Consider the following 15,281-nt stretch of genomic DNA (forward strand, 5'->3'; position numbering starts at 1 on the left):
AACTTAAGCTAATAACATTTTGTGAGGGCATTTTTAATAAGAACATGAACTAAAACTTTGTGAAAAGTAACACTGTCTTGCTCTTCTTGTTTGCTGAAAAATTTTAGGAGATCTTAAACTAAAACTGTCCTGGATTCCAAGTTAGCTTCTTTAAGAAACACATTATTTGTACACTTCATTACTAAAAGTTAGCCAGATAAATACAGTCTATTCATGAAGAGGTCTATTTCTATCATGTTTACGCTGAAGTGTAAAAACGCTGCCAATGGTTGGGTGCCATATGAGCTTGGTACTCAAAATACTGAATACATTTGCTGACTTGAGGGTATGAAAGTCTAGTTGTAAAGCTTTGCTTAAGTTCTTAAATAACTTTCAAATTCACTTCTAATTTGCAGTCCTAGAAATAAATGAATATGTGCGTGTCATTTACACATCTGATTCATGTGATTAGCTGTGGTTTAGACAAAAAAGCTTGACTTGGAAACCAGAGCTCAAAACCATAAATGTGCAGAATTTTAAGCAAATCTATCATTTCATCTTTTTTTTTTTTTTGTTTGTTTTTAATAGATTAGTTAGTCGTTTTACTTAATGCTTGCAGTGTTCCCAACATCTGGCAACCCTAGAAGTACTTGGCAAAACCAAATGTCAAAACTAGTCAAAATCACACAGCAGAAGAATGAATGTACTCATGGTATGATTTCTTCAGTTATTCCTAGAACTTCTTATGTCTGGAATATTTTATTACTATTATAATCTTAGTGAGCTGATCTCCACCAACATTTTTACAAGGACTGCTGTTATAGCTGTATGATCCCTTCTAAAGCATAAAGAAATTGGTTAGGAATTGAAAAGGGAAGATGGATTAAAAAAAAAATAAAAAAATGAAACCAGGTTTATCTCTCAGGCTCTACATTCTGCAGGCTAAAAGGAATGATTGGTCCATACCCATAAATTCAATCCCAAGATGCTCTGCCAATGCAGAAAGTTGACCAAAAAAAAAAAAAAAAAAAAAAAAAAAAAAAGGAGAAAAAGGAAAACGTTTCAGAAAAGAGCAATATACTGTACTCAAAAATAATTCACATATGAGAATTATGGCTATTCTGCCTGCACATTAAATAGGACAAAGGGACATACAGGTAAATGGGCACTGAGTTTCTGCAAGCTAAATGACCAGACCTGCTAGGGTTACCCATCAAAATACAAATGGGGAACTTGAATAGCCACAGTTCAGGGAAGACAGCAGTAACCATTAACCCTTAAATACCTTACTGAGATGACAGGGTCTATGACTAAAGCATGCCATGTGAAATGGCAGATTATTTATAGATGGGTCCATGAGAGTCTAGGGATGTTTACAAGGAGAGGCATGCCCCTGGAAATGGGTTGTGCCTTGCCCTCTCTTCTTGTCCTACCCCTGTCTCTGATATGCAGCTCCTTGCTTTTGTGTTTTGCAACCTGGAAACGGATGGGACTGTTTGCTCAGCATTCGGAGCTTTTCTCAGCTTTGCAAACTAATTGCAGAAGGGCCTCATCTCCAGAAATTGAGGAACCACCCTCTTTTCCCCTGCCTTTAGGATGCACTGCCTCAGCAGAACCATCTGCTGGCCATCTGGATGCACCCTGGGGTGCAGGGACCGGAGCTATTTAAATGGATCACATGCCTAAATTAGCACCCTCAGGCTTCAGCAGCTGAGGGTGAGAAGTAACACAGGTTTTCCCCCTGCCTGTACCATAGGAGACCTGTCCCATGGGGCCAACACCGTAACTGTGGTAGCTCTCACTTCTTTGTCCTTGTGTGATGTGAAATTTAAATCCAATCCTAATTTTCTGACCAAATGAATTTTGTATGTAGTTTGTACACATGGGGAATGCCAATTCTATCCTGCCAATTTAGTAGCATTTAAAGGGTTAAGCGAGTTGGAATTCATCCAAGCCTCTTACTAAAGAGCTAGTATTACATGCCTGCATAACACTGATAATGATACACATTAGTTGCATAGAAAAGTTGGTTAAGTCTTCAGTAAAATGAATGACATGCCCATGCATAGACATTACTGCATTTACACTTGCTTAAAGCTAAAACATCTAGCCTGGGTGTAATTTAATTTTAGAGGAAGTAATTCATATCATGCAGTTTCTATTTCAAATAATTCAACAGGAAGTTGATCCTTAAAATGGGACTATATTATGTCTGAAACCCTAACACGAAAACATGCTGAAGAAACATGCATTGCTTGTTCAAACCTAGATGTCATGTAGCTCTTATTTATCTTTTGATTTCCTAGATATGTTCCCTAGACCTGATTAAAAGAAAGCAGAATATCCCATTATTTTGAACTTTTCCTATTTAGCCCAATATTGTTGCACACTTTTTACGTGCAGTGTGGTTTGTATTGAATATTTATTTGTTCAGGTGGTCTAAGAAGAAATACAATTAATTCTTTTTAACAACTTGTGCTGGATTTTTTTCCAAGAAGTGACTCAGAACTATAGCACATGGATATATTGTAGCCTACTAAGGGTCAAGATTTTGGGATGGCTACTTTACAGACTTGGATGGGTAGCCTGGCGTCGTGGTGCTGCCCAGTAAAGGGTGAGCACAGTTGCATGTTTGTGTGGAGTGAAGGACCCATTTATATTAAATACAGCAGCAGAGTGAACCCGAGAGACCAATTCCACCTCTGAAGCATCCATGTGCCATGTTTCTAAATACATTATTTAGTTTTCATGACAAATGTGTTCTATGAGTAATAAGAAATTCTAAAAATTTTCTTTTTATTTTTTAATCACAAAGCAGAACCTACAAGGCAGCCAATTCTCCCTCAGGAGCCAGGACTGTGACCTCTTCGTGAGGCTTAGGATCTACTTTGGGTTCTACCTGGGTTCTAAAGCTTGGTTCATTTCAGTGGTACTCAGGCCGCAAAATCAGTTTTGAACTTGGGATTTTAAACCCTGTGGCTCCTGTAAAAATACTATCCCACAACTGATTTTGAGTTTCAGAAGTATAGAAAATGTCTTTTCTTAATTAGAATACTCTATCATGGCCATTTTAGCATTTAATCAGCATTAACTGATCAGTTTATAGTGGAAAACTGTCTTTAACCTTGAGAAGAAGATGAACAATGACATTTTTCAGATCTGTGTGTATCGCTTAGCAGTCTTGGTCCCAGCACACCTTGTCCCAGTACAACTTAAGGTGCTGAAAGGCTTTAGAAAATTAAAATGTCAGATGAGATTGTCTAGCATTCTTAAACACATGTGTATACACAAGTGTATACCACTTGAAAAATAAGCGGAAATTAAGAAATGCTAACCTAGTGGAATTGCTGAAAATCTGAATTTCAAAGATCTGTAGTTTATATGGAAAGACTGAGAAAATTAGGCCATTATAGAATACCAGCAGTTTTGATCAGCCCCCTAGAACATCAAACCTGTTCTCAGCTCTTGCTGCCCTTAATTTCTCAGCCAGGCTCATTTTAACAATATGAGTCAGAGGCTATAAGAGAAATATCCCTCTGCCCTTCTAAATACTGTCCTTCTTGCTCACCAAGGATGGCAGAGCTGAAACTGACTCAGTTTAAATTGGTGTTCCATGCTGAAACATTTGCCCTCAGGGAGGCGAGGACCATATCCAATTAATTCTCAAGATGGCTCACACTACACCCCACAAATTGCTCCATATTCACAATATGTATATAATTGCTAATGAGGGAAGTAAGCAAAGTAACTGGCCCTTTGAGTTGGACTTCTTGGTTTTTCAGCTTTCTATAAAGCCAAGGCTCTTCCAGTGTTTCTTATCCCAAGGATCATTCTGCACAGTGTTCCTATAAGAACATACAAGCTACATAAAAAAGAGTCCAGAATTTTAATGGTCTTTCATTATCTTTTACTTTCCTTGATTTGCCTTGCTTCTTTGCCTGCAAGTGAGTGAATGCATGAACATTCAAATACAGCAAATATATCTACACTGTATTTTTGTAACAGTATTTTGGACCACCCTTCTGCTGTGGGTCAATGGGCCAATGGTGGACCACGAGCCTCAAAGTCAAAAACACTCCAGCAAAAGCCAGAGTATGGCAGAAAACATCTGGCAGCAGCTGTGATTGTGGTGCTCAAGGATAGTGTGTCACAGGGTTTACAGCCAGACTCCAGAGATGAGCAACACTAGCAGTTTGTTCTTTAGTTTCCCAAAGTCTGCAGTGGCAGTAAACACCAGCTAAAGAAGAAAAACTGCAGAGCTGCAGTGCTGGAGGGAACTGTGTGAGTGGAGAATCTAACAGCCACCACCGTTTAGCTGGAACAGGTTGTCCTACGGTTTGGCATGCTTGCAAAGCTGGAACTAAGGGACAGTCAGCCTAAACACATGCTTTCCAGTAGTTGCCCTCACGTCCATTCCCAGTTATACTCACATTTCCACTGACAGAAAAGACAGATATTTCTATGGAAGAATTTTTAAAATGGACATCCCCCTAATTTACTCTCAACTTCTTTTTCTAATATGAATCATTCAGATCTAACCAAACCACTGTCAAGATAAGCCAGTTAGCCTCACACTCTTCTGGCTTATGCACTGGCATTGTTTTGACCTTGCAAAAGACCCTCAGCAAAGTTCATAACTTCATTGCCCTTGCAATGCAAAAAATCTGATGCTAACTTTTTCTCAACAGCCAAGCACAGAACCTTAAGATAGTTGGCCCAGTTGGCATGTGGAACCCCATCGATATTTTCTTTCCAAATGAAGAAACACCCTTCTGAAGCAAGTACAATTGGATAGCACAATAGAGTTCACATGTACACTTTTGTTCCCTGCTGGTACTTAAACTGTTTAACATCCTAATCTGCTCCATACTTTGCAAAAGCTGCATCTAAAGAGCTAAGTTGATGAACTGTAATACTTGGTGCAAAATAAGAGCTTGGCAACCTTGCCTGAAGATAACTCTCATTATAAGTTGCCTTTATAATTGCATGGTCTGCTCCGTGTTTGGTGTAGTAATAAAGTCACAAATATGTCACAAAAATGCTTCTTCAGTGATTTTTTTTTCTGTTAAATATAAATGTACTCTCACTGGATTCTTTCAAAAAGTGGTCTTTTTAAAAAGATTTGTAGCAGTTTAAGAAACCTGTCATTGTGTAAGAGATGCAGGGTGAGCAGGAGTGGGGGAGTCCCATAGCCATTGCCTGGGACTCTCAGAGTAGCCTAAGGTAGGTAGTGGTGTGCTTTCCTGCTACTGCATTTCAAGGAGATGAGGGTGGACTAGCTGAAGTACTTACAGCTGAGGATAACTCTTGCAGCAAGGCAAGAGTATCTACGCCTTTTTCTTGAAGACAAAATTCAGAAAATTTCAGTCTGGTGTCTACTAATCAAAGATTCCTTTAAAAATTCCAACCAGACTTATGAACCTGAAAAACTAAGGAAGGGAAACCTACCTAAACTTTTTTTTAAAATTATTGATTTTTTTGGTGCCTGTGTGTTTGCTTGTTTATTTTTTTCTTTGTTTCCCTGAGTTGAAAAATTAATTTATTACTAACATGAACTTCTTCTGTAGTTTTCGGGATAAATTCAGCAACAAACAATGGATGTCAAATTTTTACACTACCTCCTTTTAAATGATTCCTCTCAGGTCAGAAAAACTTAACTGCACCTTTCACCACAATGTACAGAAAAATCTATTTAAGCATAGCATTTAGTATACTTAAATGCTGTTAGAGCATAGACATTTTAAAATCCATGGTTACCAGAGGTATTTTAAAAACAATTCACACTAATAAAGATTTTTAAACAAGGCACAAAATACACACTTGAATGCTTGAAGATCTGGTCTCCAGTCAGCACCCTTGAGATTTACATGGATAGCTTCCATGATAGGGAGCATGAATTATGTATGGACATTTTTCATCTGTCAGTATAAGAGAAAACCTGTGCATGTCTTCAGGCTCCAAAATGTCCAGCACATGCTAACAGCTTTTTGTCCTATATATTAATGGAAATTAAATTAAGCTAGTCTGTAGTCTCTGACATCTTTCTTTGCTGGCAAGTAACCCATCAAAAAATAGTTCCTGTAACACTGCTCCTAGATCACAGTACATTCTGATGCCAGTGACAATTAACTACAAATTCTCTATGCATGTAAAATCTAAGCGATTTTCTCAGGTGTTACTCTTGACTTTGCTATAGTGAATGTTAGAAAATTAACATAATAAATAATTAACTCATCCCTCAGTGGGAAATCTTAGGAGATATTTGACTGCAATGCCGATTCTACCACCACTTTGGCACAGGCAGAATCCTTTGTGTGTGCATGCTACGTTTCTTTGGTTAATTAATCTGGCTTTGAAATACTTGATCTCTTACACCTGTTACCCACAAATAAATATGTCAGATTCCATTGTTTATGCTGTCTCTTCCCCTCTTCTTTTTCTTTCTGTGCTCTTTCCCCTGAAACTTGGACCATAAGGAGGCACAGCACTTTGATCCAATTTGGCGTGTGCTCATTAGAAATGATGTAAGCAAGTAAATGACCCTTAACTTGTAGGTCTGAATACAGATCTTATAAGCAAGCAGAGAAGTAGCTACACATCACTTTTTTGGGGGGTGTGTTGGCCTGTATAAACGCTCAAGGGTTTTGTGTCAAATAAAACACGAGACTTTCAACATGTAGTTTTTGCACTTTTACTGCTTAATGTCAGTGGGGACTCCGTATCACACCATTCAGTGTCCAATTCACAGTGTTCCTAAGTCTTGCATTTCCCCATCACCTCAATGCCAAACAATTCAGGGGAGTATTGCAATTGATTTTTGTTATCATTTTCATGCAACAGGTAGAGACAATCAATATTAGGCCTTAGGCAACACATCTAGTTACAGATTTAAAAAAAAAAATAAAATTGGAGGAAAGATGCAGCGACAAGAAAGCAGCACCGACTGAGCATGCTTCTACTGCGGCACAGACAGAAAGGTAGTGGACGTACTGTAGAAGCTGGCCATTACGTAGTTTTGGCAGCGATCACCAGTAAATTCATTTGGGCACCTGAGAGGAAAAACAAACAAACAAAATGGTAGAGAAAAAACAGAGAAAAGAGAAGAGGTGAATATATGCTAAGAAAGAAGCTCCTTCAGTGTGAACTGATATGACTTGGTGAGTTCACTGTCAGAAACTGAATCTCATTTTAGTGTGTCAAAATGAATCAAGATATTGAGAGCAAGTAATTTGCTCTGCAGTAATGAAAAGAAATCCCCCACAAAAATACAGCCAAAACCAAAATCAATTCAGACAAAAGTGTGTTTCAAGAAATGAGACAGAAATTCACCATTCCAAATTCCCAAATTGCTTTTAGGGTGCACTTTCCACAAGGCAGCGAGGACACAAGATCTGTACACGACTCATCTCCGTGAGTTTGCTCTTTTGGGGTTGCACGTTAACAGCAGTCTCCCAAACAAGAAAGCTGCCAGTGTGTGCAATTCAATGCATCTGCAAATGGATGGAAAGATCAAAAATCACATGAATGAGAAACCTTTTGGAGGTCAGTAATGCCATAGTGTACAGATTTTACTTTGGAGCATCAAGTCATAAATTAGTGCATAAAGAGGCCAGTTCCAGCTGAACTGTGAAAACACCAAGTACTATTGATTTTGTTGCTGTAGTTGGGGAAGAAAGCAAAGTTCAGATTATTTTAACATACTTTCTTGGTTTTGGATTTTCATGGGCAGAGTTTCAGTACATCTTGCTCCAGTGAATCCAGGTTGGCACCTAAAGGGCAAAAATGTGATAAGCAATAGTACACCAAAACCACTGTGCTAACAGCCTGACATCTTCTGGCCTATGGAGATTGGAGTGCATTAAGTCACCTCCTGGTTAGGTGTTAGGGAAATATGATCTGAAAAGAGGAAAGAAAGTGTAACCTTCCCTGAAGATAACACTTCGCAAAATTTACAGCAAAAATCCACCAGAGGAAAGAAAAAATCTATGAAGTCTTTTTTCTTGTCTGTTTTGAAAAAACAATGAAGAATCAGGCCTAGCAAAAATATATAAAAGCTTATTCCACTTCATGAAAGGATCAGATCAATTTTTTTTTTACATTTGCAATGCAGTGTATAACAGCAATTTACACTGGTCTTTTTAACCAGTCACATAAAATCTATTAAAAAATCCATGATTTCCCTGTTTCTGTAATGGCATGTGGTGTCCTCCAGTAATTTTCTTTGAAGGGGAATAGTTAAAACAGCAATCACAGAAAAACCAAAAAGATATCCAAAAAAGTGAGAAGATAAACTCAAACACAAAAGAAGGAAGTATATTCAACATGGCTGACAAAAGGAAAAATAAAAAAGATGAGAGGCAAAGGTGTTTTCAAAATTTGAAGCCCCATAGCTGTCCACCCTTTCCAATCATAAGATCTTCTGCAGAAAACATCAGTGCACTTTTCCCCTTGGAGAGAGTGAAGAAATTTCTCTTCTCTGTTTTGCCTCTGTTTTCTTCTGCTGGCTTTCAATTCTTCCACCACCTTTGTTCTTTATGTTGGAGCAAAGTTTGAGGTCCCAAAACACGGCAAGGAAGGCTCTTGTGTTTTGAACATAGGCATGAATGACTGTCTACTACACTAAACATATATAGATTTAGATTTTCTTTCCTTCTCCTTCTCCTACCCACCCTTACTCACCACGAAATCTTAAATTACCTGATACATACTTTCTTGAATACTTCTCACCTTCATTGCCTGCCTTTCTGATTCTCTACCTGGGTTCGCCATGGTGTAAACTGATTCATCATTTATTCACCAGGGGCTGAAGAGCCCTCTAATTTGTAAAGGCACATTGTTTAGAGCAGTCTTCCACCTCTTCCATACCAGTTGCATGTGCATTGGAAGCTGTCCTCAACTTTTCAAATTCCATTCTTCCACAATTGTTTCCATCCCTAAGGGCCAGGGATGCTGCCCTTGTACAAGTGGAACTTCCAGAAAATCACTGTGGCAGAGGACTGGTGTCAAGCATAAACACTAGTGTCTTGTTCAAATTAAACACATGAACGAGTTTTGTATAATACAGATTTTTTTTCCCTGAGTATTTGTAGATGATTCTTTGGAGTAACTTGCTGCAATTACATACTTGTTCATTAAGGAAGAGAATTTATATTCTTTAGAGCCAAGGTCACATTTTTTTGATAAGTATATAGTATGGAGAGATCCCATTCTCCACAAATACATTCAGCTGAGAAAAACGCAACAAGGATAACTTTGTCATGAAAAGATGTCATTGATAGGCATGATAGAAGACTTTTTTTGTCTTTGACAGAGGCAAACCTCTTTCATAGGCAGCATTGTGATCTGTGTTACTAAGTAAAAATATTTTAGTCCTGTAATTTCAGTTTTATTTTGCACTGTGGTGATCTTGTCAAACACCCATCCCTGAAGTAGCTGGCATTCACATCTGCATTTGCTTTCATTTCACAGGGACATCTACATCTTTTTCATCAGGCTCAACCCTATGCAATTCCAAGGAACATGCTGTTGATTTCAGATGTCAGTGCAGCTGTGGAGGTGATGGAAACAACCTGAGCACTGGTGCAGGCAATGTTTAAATGGCTTCCAGATCAAGCAGGGTCACAATGCTGAGATGATGCTGAAAACAGTTCAGGTGTGTTTATACTTCCTCTGAAACCATCGTCAGGAAATAGACCGCATGCAGCACCTGCCTCTCAGAAGGGGTTCAGGGAGCACCAGCCAAAACAAGAGCAGAGATGAGCCTGTCCACTTACAACTATGTGAGAATGCTAAAGGCATTGCATTGCTCAAATATGCAGTGTGGCACTGCTTCCAGTCCTGTTCAGCAGGTTGTTTACTGTTTACTCTGTGCATTTACAAAAGGTGTGTGACAGCGTTGTTTTCAAAACATCTTGTCCTACTCAAAGTTTCCGAGTTTTCTTGTTGTGTCTTTCATTTCTAGATCATTACCCATGTACAGTTTTCTTTTGTGACACAAGCGAAAGTTGGAGGCAAGCAACTAGCGCAACAAGTAGACATTTATGCTACAAAACCCATCTAACTTCCTTTCTGTATATTTATGTAATGTATTAACTGGATGAAACCACCAAACTAAACCACATATACTAAAATAAATTCTTTTTATCTCGACATGAAGTTGTTGCAGAGAGCATATGGTCAGAACACTGAATATAAATCATCAAACTGTTTTTCGTCAGGAGAGGAATGGCTGAATGATCAGGACCTCACATTTCCACTACATCCACTTCTATTAGCAAATGTTTTTTTTTCCATTGGAAGTCAAGTTGCACTTCCATATCAGTCTATTTCATAGCCGAAGTCAGAACTAGTATTTCTATCCTGCCTGTTGAAGAGTATCTGGAACTTTCACTAGCATCTCCTGCTTGGGCAGCGGGGTTGGACTAGATGATCTCTTGAGGTCCCTTCCAGCCCCTGACATTCTGTGTTTCTGTGATTGTGGAAATGCATTTTCTTTTCTTGCTGTTTTCAAGATCTTTCTGTCAATTTCTATTTCACCAATGCCTTTACATGACAATAGAGATAGAAAATGGCTATATCATTAAAAAAGCGTGTAACTTGGTCTTTTGCTGTTAAGAAAGGAAGCAATATACTTTTGTTAGAGAGAAATGTTATTTCCATCCCTTAAAATTCAGTCACATTTCTTCAGTAACAATGAAATAAGATGAGTTCTGTGAGTAAGGAATAAATTAGTCAAACCAGCTTAATAATAGGATACTTTGAAAGAACACTCAAAACATATAATAGATATTGTACTCATAAAGATTTTTCTTCAAGTAAGAAACAAATGCTGGGAATTCTGCTCTTAATTTTGAATTTACTCAAAGAAATTAGTGAATTTTTGTCCTCAGTTAACTTGGAAAACATTTCCAACTCAACCAAAATTACTTGCAAATCTCAGTCTTATAAGGAGCCATTAGCATCCTGGCTTCCAAAGGCTATGATGTTTTCAAAATGTGATTCATGTTCTTATGAAGCTTCTGAAAAATATGTACACCAGTTTATTTAAGTAGCCTCAAAGCTCCATTTTTCATATTGTGAGATTATTTTGTTTAGTCTGGATGCCTAATTAAGATAGACATAGGGAACATACAAGCTACCACAGATGTAGCAGTACAATTCATTATTCAGCCTTCACGCATTTCTTGAGTGTTTCACATGGTTACCTCTTGAAAGCAGGGAATTTTCTCAAACTTCTCACCACACCCATGAGCGCAAGATCTAATCCAGTCTGGATTGTTATACTATGTGTTTTACAAAACACTTAAAAAAAAATTACATAGCTAGCTTTTAACAGAAGATGGATTTAGGAGCTCCTTTTTTAAAATAGAATACAAGGTTTACACCAGCAGAGATACCATTTGGAAAATTCCATGGTTGCTGTGAATCTGAGTCATGTTTTTTTGGTGAGGGATAAAACCAATTTAGAATGATATGGCTCATGCTTAGAAATTTTGCTTTTGCTATCAACAGATGGAACATATGGAAAAAAGTGAACTTGCTACTGAGGCAGAAATATGAAGAGCAAGTACCATATTTCAAGCATTCTGTTTCCACAGGCATGTTCTAGGGGAAGATTTATTTTCTTAGAACAATGAAGGCAATGTGTACTGGTTAGATACTTATTTTAATTAACACTGGAATACTAGAATTAAAAGTAGACATCTGTATTTTTAATGAAACAAGAAGAGACCCATATTTTGTCTCTTCAGTTTCCCAGTACACCCACTTTCAAGTATTAACACTTTTCTTACATGGCTGTATTGCATCCTATTTTCTTACACTATGTAAAATTTCAATTCTGGCAAGTATTGGAGATCATAGTGAAAGGCCCTGCAAAATAACAGTGGACCTATGCTCAGGACAAGAATAATTTTCAACGTCTTATTGCAAATGAGATTCACTTTCTTGCATTTTACATCTTTGATGCTTTTTCCAAACAGGTCTCGCATCACCCAGAGTGAGGCACATCTGTGAAATCTGGGAATTATTTTTTTTTTTCAACTCCAGCCCTAGAATTAAAGGTTATTTCTTGTCTATGAAAGGAAAAAAATCCCCCCACTTTATTCAAGTATCTCTGAGGCATTAATTAAAAAAAAGTCAATCTATAAAATCAAAGATGAAATACAGTTGTCTCTAAATTAATAAGACAAAAAGGAAGTCCCTGTCCCAGTAAAAATGGGATATCTCTAAAACTGTTCAGACAACACTAATTATTATAAAATCTGATAGATGCTCAGTTCTGTTGTCCTGGAGTTTTCTGAGCAGTGTTTGGGTAGGAACTTGGAACAGGCAGGTAATCTCTTGTACTTGCCATGGAGGGTCATAGCAAACTGCTCATCTTGTACTGCTGGCTTACATCAGTCATGTAACTTTAAGACAGATCTTTCTGTCTCTCAAAAAAGAATCCAATCCACCACAGCCAGTAACTTTTCCATGTTCAGTTTAGCTAAAAATTATTATAAAATCAATAAAATATTAATAACTTTCAGGAACAGAGCAATCTGTGAAGAAACCAAACCAAAGCTCATGAAATGGAGGTAGCACCCTTCTACAAAAAAAGGAGAAATCATGAATAAAGCAGAACATTGTGGGGGTTGGTGTTTGTGACATTTTTTATGTATTGATTTGTTTTGGACTGTTTGTTTGGGTTTTGGTTTTATTTAAAATTAACAATAGAGACAAGCAGTCAGTGCCTTCCCAGAGCCTAATGAAAGCATCATAGACCTTCACCTATCTCACCAGTCAGAGTCAGCTTTACAATAAATGTTTAATTTTCAGTCCTAGAAGACTGAAAATCTATGCAGTTACAGCAAATAGTCTTTATTGACCACTATCCCTTGGTGTGTCTGAAAAATAGCAATATTGTCATAGAAATGCCTTCTCTTTGCTCAGTCCTGCTAGGTCTCAAGGATGTTTCCTATCATCTAAATGTTGAGTTGCCTCACAAACCAGAAAGAAGCACTACCTCGCTATGACTAATTCATCTTCAGAGGTAAAAGCTTCTTGGTATACCACCAAGATGGTGAACTCCAGTGCTGTAGCCCTTTATGGAAGTTCCCCAACACAATGGACTACGCAACAGCCCAATACAGCATGGGCCAAGGCTTGAGGAAGGTGCACAAACATATCCTTAAAACTAAACTCACATTACTTCCTGAATCAAATAATCTATGGTTGGACTAGATGACCTCAAAGGTCTTTTTTAACCTAATGATTCTATGACTCCATAGGATTCTCACATGAAATAATAACCTCCACCATGGCATTCATTGGTCTTTATGCAATTAAACACAACAGAAAATACTCCAGGTGTGAATATAATCTTATCAAAAAGTGTTCAGTTACTACAGACAATAATAATAATAACCACTTTGTCCAGTATAAAGGATTCTTATTTAATGCACTTATCCACTTATCTCTTTTTGCTCTTTGCAGTGTACTTAGTATACAGTATCTGTTTCATTATTTCTATCACAAGGCTCAAGTTATGTCACTTTATCAACAGGGCTTGCTGTGCCAGTATTACACAGGAAGATTTCCTGGTTGCCTCTGTTACACCTCCCATGTAGAACACCGAGGTAATTCTTGGCAGGTTATTTTCACAGTCACTTACTTAAAAATGAAGAAATATCTAATGCCACAAGCACAGGAGATAAGTCGTTCAGGTTCTCCTTTAAAGAAAAAAAGCATTTCTGGAATATGAGTAAGCAAGTAGGTTTTCTTACCTGCACAGGTATCGTGGTGGGTTTGGGAGGTCTTTAACCATGTAACACTCTCCCCCATTTACACAGAAGGCTTTCTGCTTTATGTCACATTTTGTGAGATGACTTGTTCCAGTTGTAGATGTGGAAGTGGCTGGAAAAGGCAAGAGTGAAAATACAGGTCAGAATTGTTTAGTTTGGATTCCTGACTGGTAAGTCTACTTGTATGTGAGGTACGAAGTAGGGCCAGGAAATATCTAGCAAGTTCTCCAAGCTCTCTGTCTGCTGCTATCACAAACACTAATTATATGACCTTGCGTTCTGTCGATTGACACAAGGAGTGGAATTTAAATGCCTTACCTCAGAGGTACACTACTCCAGACCCAGCCTAGGAGGAAAGGAGAATTTCACTAGCCCTACGCATCAAGTGACCTTAAAGTTCTTCAGCTCATGTATTTCACTAAAAATGTGTCATTTATGTGCAGTTACTGATATTGCATTAATTACATTCAAGTGATTTTGGGATGTGAGAGTCATTACAAGCTGCTGCCCAATAAAATGAGGCCCTGAATGTGGCCTCTTCACGACATTGCCTCGAAGTATGTGTTTTTCAGTGGAGCTTAACCTGAGGCCTCCTGCTGATTCAATCTCTTGGGTCTGAATCCCCCAGCCCAGCCACTGCCTTATTCCCAGGGGAGAGGGTGACTGGCTCAGTGCTGAATGGCTCTTCCCCTGCTGAAGCTGCTCTGGTTTGACACTGTAGGAAGGGAGAGGATAGGGAGGTGCTTGGATACATTGTCCCTGTGTGCATACAGTTGCCACCCTTGTGTCCACAGCTGTCTTTGATCTGGAGGCCAGCCTAGAATCTGCTGTAGATAGTCTCATTTGCAGTTTGGGGCCACCAACACTGCTGGACACCATTAGATGCCTAAATTGCTATTAAATGGAAGTACCACTGTGCCTGCTGTTTTTCATAGCTTGCTCCCTTCTGTGTTTACCTGGAGAAGGCAGATGCAGCAGGGCATAGTTAGCAACCTTTAAGGAAGCAACAAAGGTAGGATGGGTTTGCCCATCAAAACTACTAGTGTAAGGTGATCTTCCTGACGTTGCCCTAAACTAACATCAGAGAGTGTGGATTAAATTCTCAGCTCCTCATGGTGTTTTATGCCTTCAAAACCATCTTTACAAGCCGAGTTAAACCTAAGTCAGGCATGTACCTGCTAGGCTGCATCTGCAGATCCAAACTACAACCTCTGACTGCTCATTAATTTGGATATGTTTTGATGTAAATTCTGTTAAAAAGGGCTTGAAGCATGGGCCACTAGTCGGTGTTCCCCCCAGGGACCATGCCATTGATGGGCCATATGAAAACACAAAAGTCATTCAGACTACTCATTTCACTTGGTTTTATCTGCCTAAATTCCCATCATTGGGTTGTAAGGTGCTCTTCATCACTTACAGAAAGCATCTCAGCTTATCCCTACAATGGGTGGGATACACAGTCCCTCTGATGGTGTCTGTCTCCCTACACTCAATACAGAGCAAGCTTTAAGCACTTGA

General features: G+C 38.5%; 1 protein-coding gene across 3 annotated transcripts in view; it reads right to left on the minus strand.

Moving 5' to 3' along the window:
- Positions 1–15,281, minus strand: part of NRG1 (neuregulin 1) — a 96,355-nt gene that overhangs the window by 12,226 nt on the left and 68,848 nt on the right. Inside the window, exons 2-4 of one of the 3 annotated variants that reach the window (XM_054397451.1) lie at positions 13,746–13,875; positions 6,970–7,028; positions 946–969 (exon numbers count right to left, since the gene is read on the minus strand). In XM_054397451.1, the coding sequence (XP_054253426.1) occupies positions 946–969; positions 6,970–7,028; positions 13,746–13,875 (213 nt within the window). Of the gene's footprint in view, positions 1–945; positions 970–6,969; positions 7,029–7,680; positions 7,749–13,745; positions 13,876–15,281 lie in introns of all 3 variants that reach the window. The other 2 variants (XM_054397450.1, XM_054397452.1) reach the window with 2 other exon arrangements.

Source organism: Indicator indicator, chromosome Z (genome assembly GCF_027791375.1).
Source record: "Indicator indicator isolate 239-I01 chromosome Z, UM_Iind_1.1, whole genome shotgun sequence".
Classification (NCBI taxonomy): domain Eukaryota; kingdom Metazoa; phylum Chordata; class Aves; order Piciformes; family Indicatoridae; genus Indicator; species Indicator indicator.